The following is an 18,554-nucleotide window of genomic DNA, read 5'->3' on the forward strand; positions in this document are numbered from 1 at the left end:
GGGAGAGATTTTGATGGGCTTTCCCTTTCCCACTGATCAAATTAAATGTGTCAACTTGCAGTCTCTTTGTTTTCACTTAAAAAATAGAGACAGTTGACCTTCTATCTATCCTTTATCTTATTTAATAAATGCTAAAACAAACCAAAAATATTTTTCAATGTTCCAACGGGGTTTTACCAGTTAAGTTCAGAGATTAATATGGGATAAAAATAATATAACTGACATTATAGCTTTATTCAACGTATTCAATTTTGTAAAAGGAATATTGCATAATGTCTCATAATCATTGCTAGTCATGTTCTCTAGCTAGTGGTGGGATTCAGCCAGTTCGCACCACTTCGGGAGAACCGGTTGTTAACTTTCTGAGCAGTTTAGCAAACTGGTTGTTGGAAGAAATCATTAGGGCAGAGAACCAGTTGTTAAATTACTTGAATCCCACCACTGCCTCTAGCTGATAGAAGTCTGGCATCCAAGGGAACACAGCTTATTAATCTTGCTATTGAGAAGAAAAGAAAAAAAACACACACACACACACACACAATTTGGATATAATGTAATGATCTTTCTTCTTTGGTGACTTCAAATAAAATAGACATTTTTGATGAGTTCACTGGTTATTAAATCTTGTAATTGTGTACTTTCAGTTGTCTTTGCTGATTTCATATATTGGAATACGACAAAAGATATAGTTAAAAGACATACCTTTTAATTTATTTAAATATTTATTACATTTACACAGTATCAGTGTTCCTGGGGACTAAGAAGTAAGCTGTGCAAGGCCTTGTATTTTAATGTTGATCTATCTTTTCAGTTATGAACATTCATTTTTTGGGCAGTATAAGAAATGGCTGCTTTTTTATATATATACTTAGCCTTTTCAAAAGCACTTTTTGGCACATCCATACCAATTGCTTTTGTTTTTCCTCTTAAAAGTTATAGTCATAACAATATTATCAAGGTTCTTTTTTTAATATGTAAAGTTTGTGACATACTACCTTGGGAAGGCATATCCTAAGCAAAAAAGTAAAATGGAAACTATGTTAAGCGTGATCATGATGACATATTATTTCAGAGACACATATCCTATCATAAAAGCAGAATGGAAAGAATGTGAGAACAAATGCTTTGCTTTTCAGGAAAAGCCATTAAGGTCAGATCTTGTTTTTACACCTGCCTTATTTCAACATAATCACCTTTGGAGATTTTCTCCCCAGAACAATAGGCCAAGACTGGATATGTATCCCATTACACGTTGTTTCTTCGCTCTAGCTTTCAATAATAAATGATACACAATTTCCTTTATATTTTATTGAAAGTCTGTTCCTATGCTTAAATTAGGTACTTATTCATGGAATAGATGACATATTCTAGCATGATTTTACCCCTAAAAAAAGAAAAAATCTGGAACAAATGGTAAGAAACAGAGAAATAGATTTAATTCAAAAAAATTGTCTTGATAAAGCTAGAACAAGAAATCTCCATAAGCTAAGCCATTTTGGGAAGGATCATAATATCAATATTTTATTCCTTCAAAGCACACAAACATTATATCTTGACTCTGTTTTACTATCCTGCATATATTTATATCCTAAATAAATTTTAAATAAGTTTTGCTACATTTCCTATGCTTCTTAGTTTATGAGATCCATGCAATAGTATCTAATTATATTCTATCTTACATAGAATAATGTAAGCATGTTTTAAGTAAACCTGGTATTTAGTTGTGTTTGTGTCAGATTGCCCAAATATATCTCAAAATTCAATGGTATTCCTTCTTATTAGTATGATAAGTTTAATAACCTAGTCTATCATGCTACAATGCAATATGTGAAAAATTGGATTGACCAATGCCAAGACAGTAAAGACATATTTATGGTGACCTTCTTGGCATATAGATTATTTTGATTTGAAAAATAAAAGGAGTAAATGGTAAAGTACATGAATTAATACATGAAATTAAAACTAAAACCATTGTGTGTCTATGAAACTTAGAGAAAGGATGTAAATGTGGGGGCAATAAGCTGACTTTGTATAAAAAAGAACACCGCTTAGGGGGGCCGAAAGCCCTATTAAGCAGGTATATACAAAAGTATGAAGGCTATTGCTTAACGCATTGTAAGCCACCTTGAGTCTCCGGAGAAGGGCGGCATATAAATCGAACCAATAACCAATAAATAATAATCAATAATAAATTTGTATAAATGATCTTATGGGATATATGCACATATACACAATTTATAAGCCAGTTCAACTATTGGTGATGTACAATCAATAAATACATTTTAGAAATAAATAGATATAGGGAATTTTGATATGATATGAATTGATATTATTGTGGTTGTTGTGGGTTCATATGAAAGGAGGAATTTATAGGTTATTGTAAACTATATATTATACAAGAATTATAGATGAGCCATTGTGGGAAATTGGCAATAATTTGAAAGTTAGAAATCTAAGGAAAAATGTTACTCTGCTACATGATATGAATGGATGTGTAGGATGTGTACAGAGAAAATTAAAAATAGTAGACATTTGTAGACCAAAAAATGAACAGAAATCATAACTGATGACTGGAGATAATTTGCTTACCAAAATGTCTTTTTCTCCCAGAAACATAGGCAATATTTTATGACAGAGTTCCCCAACCATTCTGGCTTTGCAGACCACTGGGGGAGAAAAGGGATGGTTCCAACGAGCGGCAAGCGAACATGCATGTACACACAGCTAAATTTGCACGAGTGGTGCGCACGCACACACATACACCACTCACAAATGAAGTGCATGTGCATGCTCGCCCACTGTTTCCATGGCCCAGTTGAAAACATAGCCCAGAGTTTGGGGACCCCTGTTTTATGACATAAATTATTGCAACATCCTTTTTTGCCATAAATTGCTGTATAAATTAAAAAGTCTCATTGAGTTGAATTCATTGTGAAGATTCATTTAAATGTTCATCTCAGAATGCTTTCTTGGAAAACTATTCTTAAGAGGTGTAAATCTGATAAATAACATTTCAACTTCCTGTAGATATTAATATGATGAAATGCTATTCAGTGTAAAATAAACAAAAGAAAAAAACTTCCATATAGAAAGTGGTTTTGTCACTGATAGTAGTCTTCACATTTAGTCTAATTTAGACAGAAATTAATGACAATTATATGAATTAAGATCATACTTTTAAAATCCTCATTAAAATTTGCTAGCTTGTCTTAATTCTGGCTATGTACTAGTTGATATGATTGTAAACAGTTTTCCAGAACTTCAGTTAGTCTTTGAGAACCCTACATGAAAATTCTATGATAAATCTGGAATTTTTTGGAACTGAAATCAAGCATGTGTTCTACCACTGTGTTATTGAAATTTTCTGTGCTGGTTCCTTCTATTTATTCTGGCAGAATTCTTACAGCCTCTTTAAAATCCTTATTGTATAAAGGAGTTCAAACCCAGCATAATTGGATAGCACTAGTTGCTGATCCCTGAGCCTGAAAGATTATTGGTCCAGATCTCAATAACTACTGTTTTACTTTTTTGTGTGGGGGGTGACGTTCTAGTTGTTATAATCTAAAAATTGTGAGAGACAAGGGTGTGTTATGCATGTGCATGTGTGTATTTCTTCTAGCACTGGAAACCCTAATTGCTAGCACTCATAGGAGGATTACATCTCACCATAGCATTTACTTGCACATTATTCTTGCTTCTATATTTTCTGTTATTCTGGTCCTTCTTATAACTGACACAGAAGTTCAGTAATAATCTTGAGAGTATCAAGGCTTTCAGAAACAAATCCTAGTTAAATGGTAATGAGTGTTCTCCAATACCAGAGTTCAAAAACCTCAATACTCTTCCTATGCTACTACTTTGAAGTCCAACTTTTGCTTCCATAGAGCATCATAGGAAAATCCCATGGTTAGTATGATTTGGATATTATCCAGCTAACTAGCCAACTAGGATGCCAATATCCTGACTTCCTGAAACCAGGACAAAATTCAGTATTTGGAGAGCAGTAATATGAGCAGTATATGGTCTACTTTGCACAATGATAGTGAGATGGTTACTTTAAATTCTGAGATTCCAAAATTTATTTTTAGGAAACTGGGAAAGATTCAGGAAAATTAACATTTTGTTTCATTTTCTCCATCTAATGATTCTGATTCTTTGGATCTAGCTCAACTTTTTTAATATGTGAAAAGTAAAACAAACTTCATAACATCTGGTTCTTATTTAATTAGGATCTGCTCGCAATCCAAAATTTTAATTGTCAAATTATATTTTTCAGAAAATACACATCTTCTACATATCCACATGTTGTATCTATAATAAAGTTGAAGGGGTCTCATTTTAGTTGTAGAAGAGCTACCCTTTTTAAGCACCAATTCATTATTTCACACTAAAAGGAATAGGAAAGAGTGGTGCTTATACAGTCTCTTTCATGTTCAGACTAGTATTTGGCATGGAAAGTCTTTGCTATTTAATTTAAGAAGGAGAAAGATTTTCTCTCTTACAGAAATTCAAGCTACTTAATTCTTCTCAGGATGGTGCATTTCTTCACAAATGGTGGATCAAAGACTAATACTTTTGACTCCTGACTGTGGCTCTATTGTGTAAAGGCACCTGGATTTAAGAGAGAGAATAAAAATAAGGTAAAGAAAAAAAATCACAGAAATATAAACAACCACGTTTTTAAAAAGAAATCTGCAACTGTAAGCATTTTTTTACTGTATAAATAAATAATTTTACATGATCAAAATAAAATACTGACCATAATGTCTCAGTTTTGAATCAGCTCTATACCGAGCATCTGCAGAAAATAAATCCTTATATCAAACAACATTAAATATTCAATATCTGAACATGTCCATATTTATATGTGATTGTAACTATATTTATATTGTTTACACCTGCAGTAAAAGACTTACCATTCTTTATTTTGCTTATGTTGAGTTTGTTTCATTATAACATAATATAATATATACTAAATCCTCTCAGACAGAATAAAATTAAAAATCATGTAAAACTAGGGAATAACCTGCTTTTTAAAAATATGCACTGCCATTTTCTGCCATTTGTATATTTAATTTTCTTTGTGGTTAAAAATGTTTCCTTTGATACTGACAATTTGACAGATTACTAATGTCAAATTGCTAAATAAGTTGTACCTTTTTTAAAAAAATTCTCAGCAGCTGTAATTTATTTTTTGCTATATAGTATACACTTGAGACTTTGCAAAGGCATGTTCAGCTGTGAACATTTGCAATAACTGTCTCAAACAGCAATCAATTAAACTGATCTATTTTTGTTTTTTTTATCCTCCAGAGAACTGTAATCTCAAATTTTTTTGTACAGTATATAAGTATGTTTGTGACTAAATGAGTGACTGATTTGACATCCATCCGATACTAGGTAAATAGTGTATAACATGCCTGGTTTCAATAGAATTTCTTTTGTTTTAGCTTTGAATATAGCCACTTTTCGTTTAATGGCTGTATCATTAGATGATCTGGTACCTGGACATCATTCAAGCTGACATCATCAAGCATACTAAAGTCAAAACGAAGGTTAGAAGTTGAATACAGCACAAGAGTATCTTAAAATCCAAACTCAATGGAGAAAATACTGTCAAGGAAATTAACACCTCAACAATTCCAGTCATTAAATACATAGCTGGGATAACAGAATAGAGGCAAGCAGAACTAAAAACCATGGATAGGAAGACTAGAAAATAATGATATTCGTGCAGCAATGTTCACAGGCTCTATATAACATGGAAAATGGGTGGACATGGATTGTTGCAACTACACCAGACAGTTGAATTTAAAAAAATGGTATTAGAAGAAAAGGAAAGTGAAGAAGATTCACTGAAGCTACTATATCAGAAAGCTTACTGAATATTGGTGACCAAACTTGCCTAGAAAAAAGACCAAATAAAGAATAAGAAAGAGACATGGCAAGAATAGAAAAGAGACATGGCATCAATCACCATAAGTCAATTGCAACTTTATTTGGAAAAATTATATTTTGCAACTATATATTTAACACTATCAAACAATAACATCTGCCTATGCCAGATCCTTAATGATTAAAAAAATGAACGGGTTAAAATATTGTGGGATTTGAAACTGGCAGAATTTTGGTTCATGACATGCAGATTTAATTGTGATTGAAAGTTGTAGATAATTGATGGAAATATTACAAAAGAAGATGAAGAATTGAAGAAGATAGTAAAGTATCAAGATCTAAAATTGAATGATTATGGCATAAACTAGCTATGTGGTCCAGTGGTTATCGGCACATTCAGCGCCATACCAAAACCTCTTGGACAGCACTTAGAAAATCTGTGCATTAACAAAATGTCCATCTGTCACTTGCAAAAGGCCACACTGCTTGAATAGTATAATATGTATGCCAACCCTGAAGTTGGCCATACTATAGTATATACAGTATAAACCAGGGTATCAAACTCAAGGCCCGCAGACCGGATCTGGCCCACAAGGTGCTTAGATCCAGCTCACAGGGCCGGCCTGGAAATAGCAAAGGACTAGCACTGTGGGCTGTGAAGCTGTAAGAATGTGAGATGTAAGAAAAACAGCTTTCCCCATCTGAATAAAAGACCGGCTTCTCTGCCATGAGGTCTGCATGCTTAGTTTGAGTCCAGTCTGGCTGGTGAGGAGCAGCCTGACTGTTTGCTGCTGACTAGCTAGTTCAAATGAGCAGCTTCAGGGATTGGGGCATGGCAGCCAATCAACAGTTTAGCCCGATGAGACAAAGGAAGCAATCTCCTCATTGATTGGCTGGTGCTGCCTCAATCCCTGAAGCAGGAGGCCTTTTCTACTACCAGAGGCCCCAAGCTGAAGTCTTTTATCAGAAGCTGGCAAAAATGTTTTCCTTAGATTTCACATTCTTACAGCTTTGCCATCATCTGAATAAAACACTTTGGCTTCTCTGCCAGTGGGTCAGCCTATTCTGGAGTTCTGGAGATCTTCAAAAAGTAAGTAATCCATGGGAAATGGGGTGGGGAGGAATAAGTGGAATCTGGGACTCTAGCAAAGCAGGCCCACTCTGTGGGGACCTGGCAGGATAGGATGAGGGGGGGAAGCAATTGTGGGAACCCCAGGGGAGCATGAGGTATCTCAGTGGATTGAGGCAGGCCTTGGATGGTCTGCTCCAGCACTAAGCCCCGCTCTCCCCCACTCTGAGATACCTCATGTACATTAGGCCTCGCCTAAATCTTCTCCCTTTTAAGTGCAAATTTTAAATTTTAATGTATTTTAAAATATGGGTATTTTAAATTATGGGTATTAATTCAGCCAAATTTATTTAATTCTTTTATTCGATTTTAAATTTTGTATATGTATGTGTTTTATTTTATGGCTGTTCACCGCCCTGAGTCCTTCGGGAGTAGGGCGGTATAGAAATTCAATAAAATAAATAAATAAATAAATAAAAATTTAATGACCTGTGCATTCTATTAACAAATGTATTGGAGAAAGCAGGGAGTGATTACATTCATTTAATGTGATTCAATCAAATGAATCCTCGGGTTACAAATGTAATTGGCAGGCTCTATTATATTCATAACTCAAGGATTACCTGTATAATGAGAGTGAGGGAGGGTCTGAGGGAAATCCTGCCTTAGCCCTTGGCCACCACAAGTGCCCCCCCACAAGTCCCATGGCAGGCCCGCCATGGCCTTGCCCACTCCGGCCATGACCACCATGACTACACCCCATGGCATGCCCCACCCCCGGCCCTAAGAGGTCAAACATAACTCTGATGCAGCCCTCAATGAAATCAAGTTTGACACCCCTGGTATATATTATGCCGATATACAGTATTATGATATCCTAGATCCTTGGCAAGAATTTGCTGCATATGAAGGCCAACACCTAAAAAGTTGGCAGCTATTATTTCACATTTCTCTCTATTATACATCAAATAACATCTGCCCATCTCACATCCTTGAGAAGGACTTGATAGGTGAATAAAAATGCCAAATCAAACATCTGGTTAACTTTACAACATAAATAATATCTGTCTAATTTCTAATATTCAATCTACCATCACTTCTGTTCATATTATCTGTGTGGCTATACTGAAGGATCTGTCAGGGTCATGGGTAAACATCTTTGACTAATTCTAGTCTATAGCTTATATTAGGGCAAGGCTCATCTAAAAGCTTTGTAGGATCATCTGACCCAGGACACTTGCTTGCTTCATTGATTGATTGACTGATTATGTACTATCATGTTGATGACAATTCTTGGTGATCACAGAGATTGATTTTCTCCATGACCATCTGTCCTTAACTAAGGATTAAGGATACCTATTATTTATTTATTTATTTATTTATTTATTTATTTATTTATTTATTTATTTATTTATTTATTTATTTATTAAATTTTTATACCACCCCCTCTCCTGAAGGACTCAGGACGGTGAACAGCCAAAATTAAAAAACATACAATATAAACATTAAAATACTATAAAAACAAAATTAAATTTATATTGGCTTCCCCCAGTTTAAAACCCCTTACCCATACAATTCAACGATTAAAAGATTTTTAACCCAGCCCGGCTTGCTGAAATAAAAGTCTTCAGAGCCCAGCGGAAGGTACGGAGGTCCAGGATTAGTTGTATCCCTGGGGGTAGCTGATTCCAAAGGGCGGGTGCCCCCACAGAGAAGACTCTTCCTCGGGGGGTCGCCAGCCGACATTGCCTGACCGACGGCACTCTGAGGAGGCCCTCTATGTGGGAACGTATTGGCCGGTGGGAGGTCATCGGTGGCAGAAGGTGGTCTCGTAAATAAGCGGGCCCTAAGCCATGGAGATATTAGGATATCTATCTCCCTTAATATATAAAATTATCTAATATCACTAATTTGTCTTATTTTGTTGCCTTTTTCTCTTATTTTAATTATTTTAATTATTATTTATATAAATGCTATGTGTATAAATTCATTCTTTTTGATTGACCTCAAATTTTCTGCTAAAGCATAAATATTCAGTACTTTCAAAAATTAATATTTTAGGCTTAGGAGCAACTATTTTCACATCTGGAGTTTATTTGGCTTCAAATGTAACCTTTTCCTCTCTCTTTTCTTCCTGCAGAACTATTACAAAATGAAATCATATATGCTGGCTAATTAGCTAGGTTATATAAAAGATTTATAATTAAGCCGCTAAGACTTCAGCAACTTGAAGAATTCAGACAGATTAATGCCACTATATAAGGTAGCAGTCAGCTTTGTTTTAAATTTGCAGCACCTGTAATAAACACAGTTAAGATTTCAATGATGTCTTTGTTTACCTTAAGTAGAACGTTGGAGGTAATCTATCTCCACCAGTATGTGATTACATTTTTTTTTAAAAAAAGGACGCATTTCCTCACATTACTTGGGTATACTCACCCTTGGATGAACTTCACCAAACCATAAATGACTTATACTGTAAGAATAACAAGCCCATTGTGTGTAAAGTGGGAATACAAGCAACTGAATAGACCTTTTGTAGCTGTGCATATAAGTAGCATTACGATATTATATTTAGTTTGATTTGCACAGATGTTTCTGATGAAACTCTGATATTATAACCATTCTAATAGCAGATAACATTTACTGCACTGGAATATACTTCAAAAGTATCTAATGCAACCATCTAGAAAATCTTTTACAGCTATCCTAACAGACATGCCTGAACCAGAAATGCTCAAAGAAGCGTTCAATGTTACTGCATATGAAAAGCATAATTGCTGATCTAAGACCCCGTTCCTTAACACTGAAAATGTTAAGGAAAAGTTCTGGCTTTTCTATATGCTCAAGGGACATTTTAACTTTTGTTATTACATTAATACTGCCAAACCTGCAACTGGATAAAGAAAGCTTTTCGATAATATAAATATGACTACCAAATCACAGCTCTCACTTTCATTTCAGGAAAGTTTAGAGAAAAAATCATGTTTTATAAACTTTATTTATTATTATTCTAAAGTGCTAAATCATTAGAGGGAAGATAGATAGATTAACTCTCCCCTCACACACACAAAAAAGTGGCAATCCCAAAGGAAGTTACTGTATTTTTGTGGATATCTTGAAAGGAAATATCATTTGTTGTAGAATTTTAGTAACAGACATAAATTGTAATGATTTATAAGCTCTAGGTGCTTATACTTAGCTTAATTTAGCTTTGTAAATCTTCTAAAAAGAGAGCCTTTGGAAACAGTAGAAAGATTTATTTGTGCAAGAAAATGGTTTTTGTGTCCAGGTTTTGTCAATGATTGGGAAAGGGAGACCCATAGAAATAGATACAAGTAGATACAAGTGTTATATAGATATGTAGTATTTAAGATCCATTGAAGCTTGTTTATTTGTTTGAGATGTGCCATTCTCAGAAACTGAAAAATGCAGCAAGGTCAGAATATGAGAGCGTGGGAACATTCCTGCTGGATCAGATGTGATAGTCAGCTATATGCTTCAGGGATGCCCTCAAACCACCAAGAGTGATATAATAGCTTTTCCAGGAGACTGAAAGATAACGTACAAGTGCTATAGATTAGGCTTTTACTGTTAGTGTGGCTAGAAAGTCATTAGTGTAAATCAAACAGGTAACTAATAAGAAAAATAAAAGATCTAAACACTATTCTGATAGCCTGTTGAAAAATCACCAGGGCTTGCTCTGTAATATAAATTAGTGGAGATTTTCACAGCATGGGGATAAAAATTACAGAAATCAATTTTCTATAAATCAACAAAGGGGGCTGATGATTCTAATTCCATCAATGCTGGAACTTCTACTGGTAATGTTGGTAGATACTTAAGATTTAAACACTGGAAATCAATATACCATTCTGCATTCTTCACTGCACCCCTGGTTTTTGCATTCCAGACAATAGTAGAATCTTGAATTTATCATATAAAACTGAATAAGCCATGCTCATTTGGCTGTATTCAACCAGAAATTTAAGGTCAGCATCTTTTTCTAGACTCAGGATTGGATGCATAAATGTTTGTGGCCATTTAGAGGGCAGCAAAAAGATACAAAAATGCCATCTTGTGTTCATTGTGATTTTTGTAGTCCAGATACAAAAGTCTTATTCTAAATTCTAAAAGTCTTATTCTAAAAAGAGCCTGTAGTACAGTGGACTAATGCACTGTTATTAACATCTGCTGCTTGCAATTACTGCAAGTTCAAATCTCACCAGGCTCAAGGTTGACTCAGCCTTCCATTCTTTCAAAGGCAGGTAAAATGAGGACCCAGATTGTGGGGGCAATAAGATGACTTTGTATAAATATACAAAAGTATGAAGGCTATTGCTTAACACATTGTAAGCCGCCCTGAGTCTCCGGAGAAGGGCGGCATATAAATTAAAGCAAAAAAAAAAATGTTGGTAGTTTGTGCATTAAAAAGATATAGACAATGGACATCCTGCCTAGATTATGGAAGGCAGCAATGATTATGGGCATTTATCAAGGCTGTATTTTTCTGCACATTTTATTTGCTAAAGAACTAATCAGGTAAGTACTAAGGATATGAGAATTTAAAAAAAAAATCACTAGTTTTGCTTGATTGTATTTGTCTTGTACTGCCACAGACCAGTATTTTTCAAACTTGGCAAATTTAAGATGTATATATCAATTCCCAGAAAGAGAATTAAGTAAAATGTCATGACCATACTAGATACTTCTTTTAAGAATAGTTTGAAAACAGCCATGGTTCTGAACCAGGAAAAAAATCCTAAACATAAAAATTCCAATAAGATAACTTAAATGTTTATCACTGTTTTCCAAACTTAGTAATTAAAATGTGTGAACTTTAGGTCCCAGAATTCCTCAGCCAGCATGCTAGATCACTGCTCTAGAGCACCTCTTTTCTCATTGTACTCTATTGGATAAGAAAAATACAAATGGCTGTTTGTTAAGTTGGAAGCCTTATCTGAATATGTCTTAAGTCTTATCTGTCTGACTCTACTCTTGGCTTACCGCTACACAATTTCTTGTTTCTCTACCTAGTTGGCAGTGTATATCTCTGTTGCAATATTTTCAGGATCAGACTCAATAATAATAATAAGAGTTAGAGGTTTAAATATATTTCTCTTTAATTATAATAGGCATTCTATATTCACTGAATATTCACAGATAGAAGCAAAGAAAATGGTGAAGGTGGCTCCTTATATATACAAAGGGTGGAGCCAAGAGTGGGAGTGGTGAATTATGAATACATTAAGAGTCAAAGAATAAGTTAACCCCTGATATCCCATATATACATTATTTACACATTAGGGAATAAGGCATTTACATCTGACAAATCCCCCTCTAAATGCCGGTTCGCTATACAACACCAATTACATTCAGATTCAGGACAATATAAGACATACAATTTGGAAGTTAAGTATTTGTGCTGTTTAGAAGGTAAAGGCTTCGTCAATATGTCAGCTAATTGTTCAGAGGTATCACAATGCACTGCTTTGATAAATCCATCTTGAGACAATTGTCTCACATGCTTAAATTTTATATCTATATGCCTGGATCTTTGTCCAATGGCATCGGATCTAGATATTTCAATGGCTGCTTTATTGTCTTCATGCATAACAAAAGGCAAAGCAGGTTTTTTCCAAACATCTGAAATTAAATCATTAAACCATACAAGGTTATTTGCAGCTTTGGATAAACAAACATATTCCGCTTCTGTGGTTGAAGTGGCTACCAGTTCTTGTTTACCAGTGTACCAGTAAACTGGACAGTCATTTAACAGAAAAATATAACCAGAAGTACTTTTTCTGCATGATATATCTCCAGCCCAATCCGCATCTGCGTAACATGTAAGTTTTGGTTCTTTATTATCACTAGGTTCTAATACTAGGCAAAAGTCTAATGTACTTTTCAGATATCTTAAAATTCTTTTGACAGCTTCCCAGTGATACATTGTTGGTTTGCTAACGTGCCTTGATAATAAATTGAGTGGTAATGCAATATCTGGCCTAGTCCAATTAGATATATAAAGAAGTGAACCTATGACTGATCTATAAAATGTATTATCCTTGAATTCAGGGGAAGATTCATCAGTATTTCTAAGGAAATCAGTTTGCATAGGAGTGTCACAGGGTTTGGCATTGTTTAAATTGCATTTGTTTAGAAGTTCAATAATCTTATCTTTCTGAGTAAGTTTGAATCCCCTTCTAGTTTTGTTAATTTGTACACCAAGGTATTTGTTTACTTTACCTAGAGATTTCAACGAGAAATGTTCATTTAGCTTGTTTACAAAGATTTCTCTTCTCTCTTTGTGTTTTCCTATATATAAAATATCATCTACATAAATCAATACAAATTCAATGTAATCATCACTCTTTTTGACAAAGAAACAGTTATCAGCAGTGGTAGCGTTGAAATCCATGGTCTTAAGTACTTTCACCAAGCAATCGTACCATCTTTTGCCAGATTGCTTTAATCCGTATAAACTCTTGTTCAATAGCCAAATTTCATTTTTATTAGTGTATTGACTGTGAGGTGCTCTTACATATATTTCCTTATCTAGTTTTGCGTGTAGATACGCAGTCTGTATGTCATATTGAAATACATCAAGATTGAGTGCGGATGCTACTACTAGAGCTGTTTTAACACTCTCTGTTCTTACTGTGGGGGAGTACGTGTCAGTATAGTCCTCCGGATATTTTTGTGCATAACCTTGTGCAACCAATCTAGCTTTGTATAGGGTATTGCCTCCTTCTAGGTTCTTAATTTTATAAATCCACCTGGTACCAATAATTGTTTTATCTTTAGGTGCAATCGCAGGTGTGAATACATTTAATCCTTGCAAACTTTCCATCTCTTTTTTCATAGCTAGTTCCCATTTTTCCTTTTCTTCACGAGGGAGTTTTAATACTTCCTCATATGTATTAGGTGTTATTTGTTCACCATCCATATGCATTATGTAATCTCTGTATTTATTTGGTATTTGATTTCTGTTGTTCCTAATAGCTCTTTCAGGTTTGCTATGGTAGTCATGCAAATATCTTGCTTCCTTTTTTGTTAATGTGTCTGTCTTTATTTTGTGTTGACTATTTGTCCATGTTTTGGTTTTGTTTTTATTTTTGTTGATATTTTGATTTTCTATTGTCCCTTCCTCACGAGATTTTGTATCTTTGCATTTATTTGGAAATATTTCATTAAGATGTAATTTAGACCAGTTAGCCTGTTCATGGAACACAGCTGTTCTGGAAACTATAAATTTGTTATTATTATCAATGAATCTGTACCCTTTGGTGCCAGTTTCATATCCCATAAATCTTAGTCTTCTGGATACGTTTTCTCCCTTTCTTCTCAACTGTTTAGGTATGTGTACGTCTGCAGTGACCCCAAATATGTGCATGTGTGCTAATTTTGGTTTCCTATTATACATCACCTCATATGGTGTCTTATTCACAATACTGGACCAGGTTCTATTTTGAGTGTAATTTGAATAATGTAAGGCTTCTGACCAAAATTGTTTGCCTAAACCAGCATCCTCTAATGTGCACCTAATCATGGTTTGTAATGTGGAATTCTTTCTCTCTGCAATCCCGTTCTGGAACGCAGAAAATGGACTAGACGTGTAATGTAGCATTCCTCTATCCTTTAACCATTGGGAGAATTCTTTAGACATGAATTCACATCCCCTATCTGTCATAATTTGTTTTATTCTGATATTATGTTGTGTTTCTATGCGTTTGTAAAATTCCTTAAATTTTTGAAAGGTTTCATCCTTGTGTTTTAATGTGTAAACAAAACCATAGCGACTGTAATCGTCTACTATTGTTAGGAAGTAACGTTTTCTATAAGTGATTGATGGAGTTAATGGGCCAACTAAGTCCATGTGTACTAAGTCAAAAATTTTGTTAGTTGATCTGATGGATTTTTTTGGCCTGGGACTAGTTTTTAGTTTAGTAGATTTACATACTGAGCATTCCAAATAATTTTCACAATTTTTTATTTTGACACCTTCTGCGTGTTCAGTCATTTTTTGTACTACAGGAAAACTTGCATGTCCTAACTTCCTATGTAAGATGTGAGCACACTCGTCATGAATTGGTTTACCTATTTTTGGTTTCTTCTCATTGTGTGTATCTGTGTGATCATGAGATATTTTACATTCATCATTGTCACTGTTACTAATATTTTCATCATCTGCCTCAATACAATCTTCCATATTTGAATCAATGTTATGTAACCATCTTTCTTTTGTTATCAGATAGGGTAGGCCTCCTTTAATCATCACAGTGCCTACATTTGTTTTATTCTTCTCTAAAGTTGCTTTTCCCTTTGAGAAAACTATATTGATGTCAGAATCTCTGCTTAGTTTTATGGCACTTAGTATGTTATGAGGTATTTCTGGTATTAACAATACCCCCTCTATTTTTCCTAGACCAGGCAAGGTCACATTCCCTCTGCCTAATACTTGAACTTTTTCTTGATTAGCTACCTTTATTACAAACTTATCTTCTGTAAATGAAGACAATATATTTTTGTTATTAGTGGTGTGATTAGTTGCCCCAGAATCAATAAGCCAATTATTGTTCTCATTTTGTTGCGTTTTAGTGCTGTCTTGTTTATTTAGTCCATTCAGTGAACCAGATTTTCTCTCTTTTGAATTTTCTCTGCCCCCTCTACTTTCTCTGTAATTTGGTGGGCTTCTATATTTATGTCTATCTGTGGAAGACTGTCTATAATTGTATTTATTCCTATATTCTGACCTATGTCTTTCCTTTGAAATTTTGGGACAATCTCTTCTATTGTGTTCCCTGGACCCACAATTGTGGCATTTAAAAGTTTCATTATATTTTTCTTGGAAAGCTACCTTCCTAAAAGATTTGTGTTCTGTGTGATTGCTATAACGATTTTTTCTTGAATTGTCTTCTGCTATCAATTTGTTAGACAGACTTTCTATTGATAAATATCCTAGATTGATGGTGTCTAAGTGTGACATAAAACTATCCCATGATGAATCAAGTGAGTTGATAATAACACTTTTCATTGTTTGATCTGAAATCACTTCCCCCCTCAAATGCAGCTCAGCTCTTATTTTGTTTAAAGATATTAAATGCTCACTTATGGAAACCCCTGGTTTTACTCTGGAAGAAAAGAAGTCCTTAGACATTCTTGTGGTGGTAGCTACACTATCGCTGTGAAACAAATTAAACATGCATTGAATTATTTCTGAAACAGTTAGATTTGGTTTGATGCTATGATACATTGCAGGAGACACGCTAGATATTATTAAGAAAAATGCCTTATGGTGTAAACAATCTATTTTTAAAGTCCAAGGTCTTCTTGGGGGACTAGTGATAAAAAATAGTAAATTTTCTTTCATAAAGACAACCTGGAGCTGTTGATACCATTCTTGCAAATTAATGCCATCAACCCTAAGTTTTGGGAAGTCACTGGGTAAGTTTCCCACATTATTTTGTCCATTACTTACAACCTGAGGTAGTCCGTGGTCTCGCAAGTGTATGAAATTGCAAAACGGCATGGGGATGCTCGCAACGAGTCTGCGCGGTTCTCTGGCCAGTTCAAGTCTTTCCGGACCGTCTACGTAGTTTCGCACATGCGCGTTGTTCATTTCTTCTTTGGCGTCGTCGTGGAAGGTTCTCTCCATTGTAGCTCGCTCGCTCCGCTCCTCTTCAGACGAGTCGGTCTCTGGCTCGGTCGTAGGAGTTCTGATGGCGGCGACTGTTCTTCTCTTTCTTTTGGGTGCGTTGGCACTTGCTTCGGTCTGCGGTGTAGGGCGGAATCGACATGGCTCTCTGGGCTCGGGCGTCGTCGCTCTCGAAGTCAGGATGGGAGCGTGCAGGTCTTGAAGTATCGGCTTGTTCGCTTGCTTCTTCTTTGGCGCTTTGGAAATTTTTAATTTTGGCCCAAATGCAGCAAAAAGTGTCTTCATTGCTGACTTTACTTGGGATTTCGTTAAGTCGTCTTCACTTTCTGATTCTGGCTCTTCCGAAGAGTTTGAATCCTCCTTTTCACTTTCGTTGTCTGATAACGTTTTTCGCGCCAGAAATTTTGAACTGAGCATTTTGATTGGCTCTGCTTCGCTCACTTTGGAGGCTTGTTGAAACCAAGATGGCTGCCATTCAAAATTTCGCGCGGGATCACATTTTTTCTTTTTCATAACGACTTTCTCTGTAGTCATATCACTCACAGTTTTTTGGTCTTTGGGTTTCTCTTTAGCGATGTTTTTCTCTCTCGCTGCTCCGCTGTTCTTCAGCATTTCTTGGAGGTTCGCGATGAGGCTTTCATCATTCTTCTGGCTTTTTAATAACTTCAATATCTCTGACCTGAGTTCGTTATTTTCTATTTCGATTTCCTCCTGGCCATCATTTTCATTTATTAATTCTTCTTCTTCAGTGGTGTATTCTTTGGATTTTCTCGAAATCGCGTTTGTGGATTCGTTGATTATTTCTTGTTCAGTTTCTATTTCTTTGCTGTAGGCCCTGGTGTTGGGTCTATCTTTCTTAGACATTTTTAGGTATTTATTGAGTCAATTAACCATCCTCTGCTACCAGCTTGTTGCAATATTTTCAGGATCAGACTCAATAATAATAATAAGAGTTAGAGGTTTAAATATATTTCTCTTTAATTATAATAGGCATTCTATATTCACTGAATATTCACAGATAGAAGCAAAGAAAATGGTGAAGGTGGCTCCTTATATATACAAAGGGTGGAGCCAAGAGTGGGAGTGGTGAATTATGAATACATTAAGAGTCAAAGAATAAGTTAACCCCTGATATCCCATATATACATTATTTACACATTAGGGAATAAGGCATTTACATCTGACAATCTCAAACCTCCCAAATACAAAAGACTAGATTTTAAGTAATGTCTTTTGCAAAATTAGTACATATTAAAAAAAAAGAGTACGGTTGCCCATAGCATATATTAAAAGAAGGCAAGATGATTACCACCACAGTGTGATCAAGAATTTGCCCACAAGATGCTCTGACTAAAAAGGAGAACATCCATAGAATATAAGGCCCGGACTGTTAAATGCTGCCTTCAGTCTTAAAACAAAAACAGACTGTTAAAACACCATTCAACACTGTTTGATGACTCTGCACTTGGCATATATAGCAAACCAGCTGTTGAAATAGTGTAGGTCTTTTATTCTTAATCTTATTATTTTGGCAAGAACTGGGTTTTGGGAGGTAAATATCTACAATGAAGGAGAAATGATAACTTCAAAAATACCCCCTTGTTAAACAAGGCAACTGGAACCATGACAAATTGTGGTCAAACTATTAGATTTAAAAAACAAAATACTCTGCTATGGATATCAGTGTGTGCTCTGTTAGTTGTAATATGTCTAACGAATGTGCTATCTCATAAGTAAACCACATTATGAAATTGTTGTTCTCACATTTTTTTAATAAAACAACATGCCGCTGTAAATCTGGTGTGTCTTATTTTTAATGACAGAAATGTGCTTACCATAGGACTCTTCTTCTTGAAAACTGAACCCATAGAATAGATTTCTAAAATAACAAAAATAAAATATATTAGGCTCCTGTCCTCCTTGAATTAAAAAAGT

General features: G+C 35.0%; 1 protein-coding gene across 6 annotated transcripts in view; it reads right to left on the reverse strand.

Moving 5' to 3' along the window:
- Positions 1–684: 684 nt before the first annotated feature.
- The window catches only part of LOC148113350 (uncharacterized), a 79,611-nt gene continuing 61,741 nt past the window's right edge, over positions 685–18,554 (reverse strand). For 4 of the 6 annotated variants that reach the window (XM_087895043.1, XM_087895042.1, XM_087895044.1 and 1 more), the window contains 2 exons: positions 18,455–18,498; positions 9,967–10,516 (listed from right to left, as the gene is read on the reverse strand). In XM_087895043.1, the coding sequence (XP_087751169.1) occupies positions 10,440–10,516; positions 18,455–18,498 (121 nt within the window). In that variant the 3' untranslated portion in view covers positions 9,967–10,439. Of the gene's footprint in view, positions 4,612–9,966; positions 10,517–18,454; positions 18,499–18,554 lie in introns of those variants that run through there. The other 2 variants (XR_015734460.1, XR_015734459.1) reach the window with 1 other exon arrangement.

This window comes from Pantherophis guttatus, chromosome 5 (assembly GCF_059756535.1).
Source record: "Pantherophis guttatus breed Tessera chromosome 5, ASM5975653v1, whole genome shotgun sequence".
Classification (NCBI taxonomy): Eukaryota; Metazoa; Chordata; class Lepidosauria; order Squamata; family Colubridae; genus Pantherophis; species Pantherophis guttatus.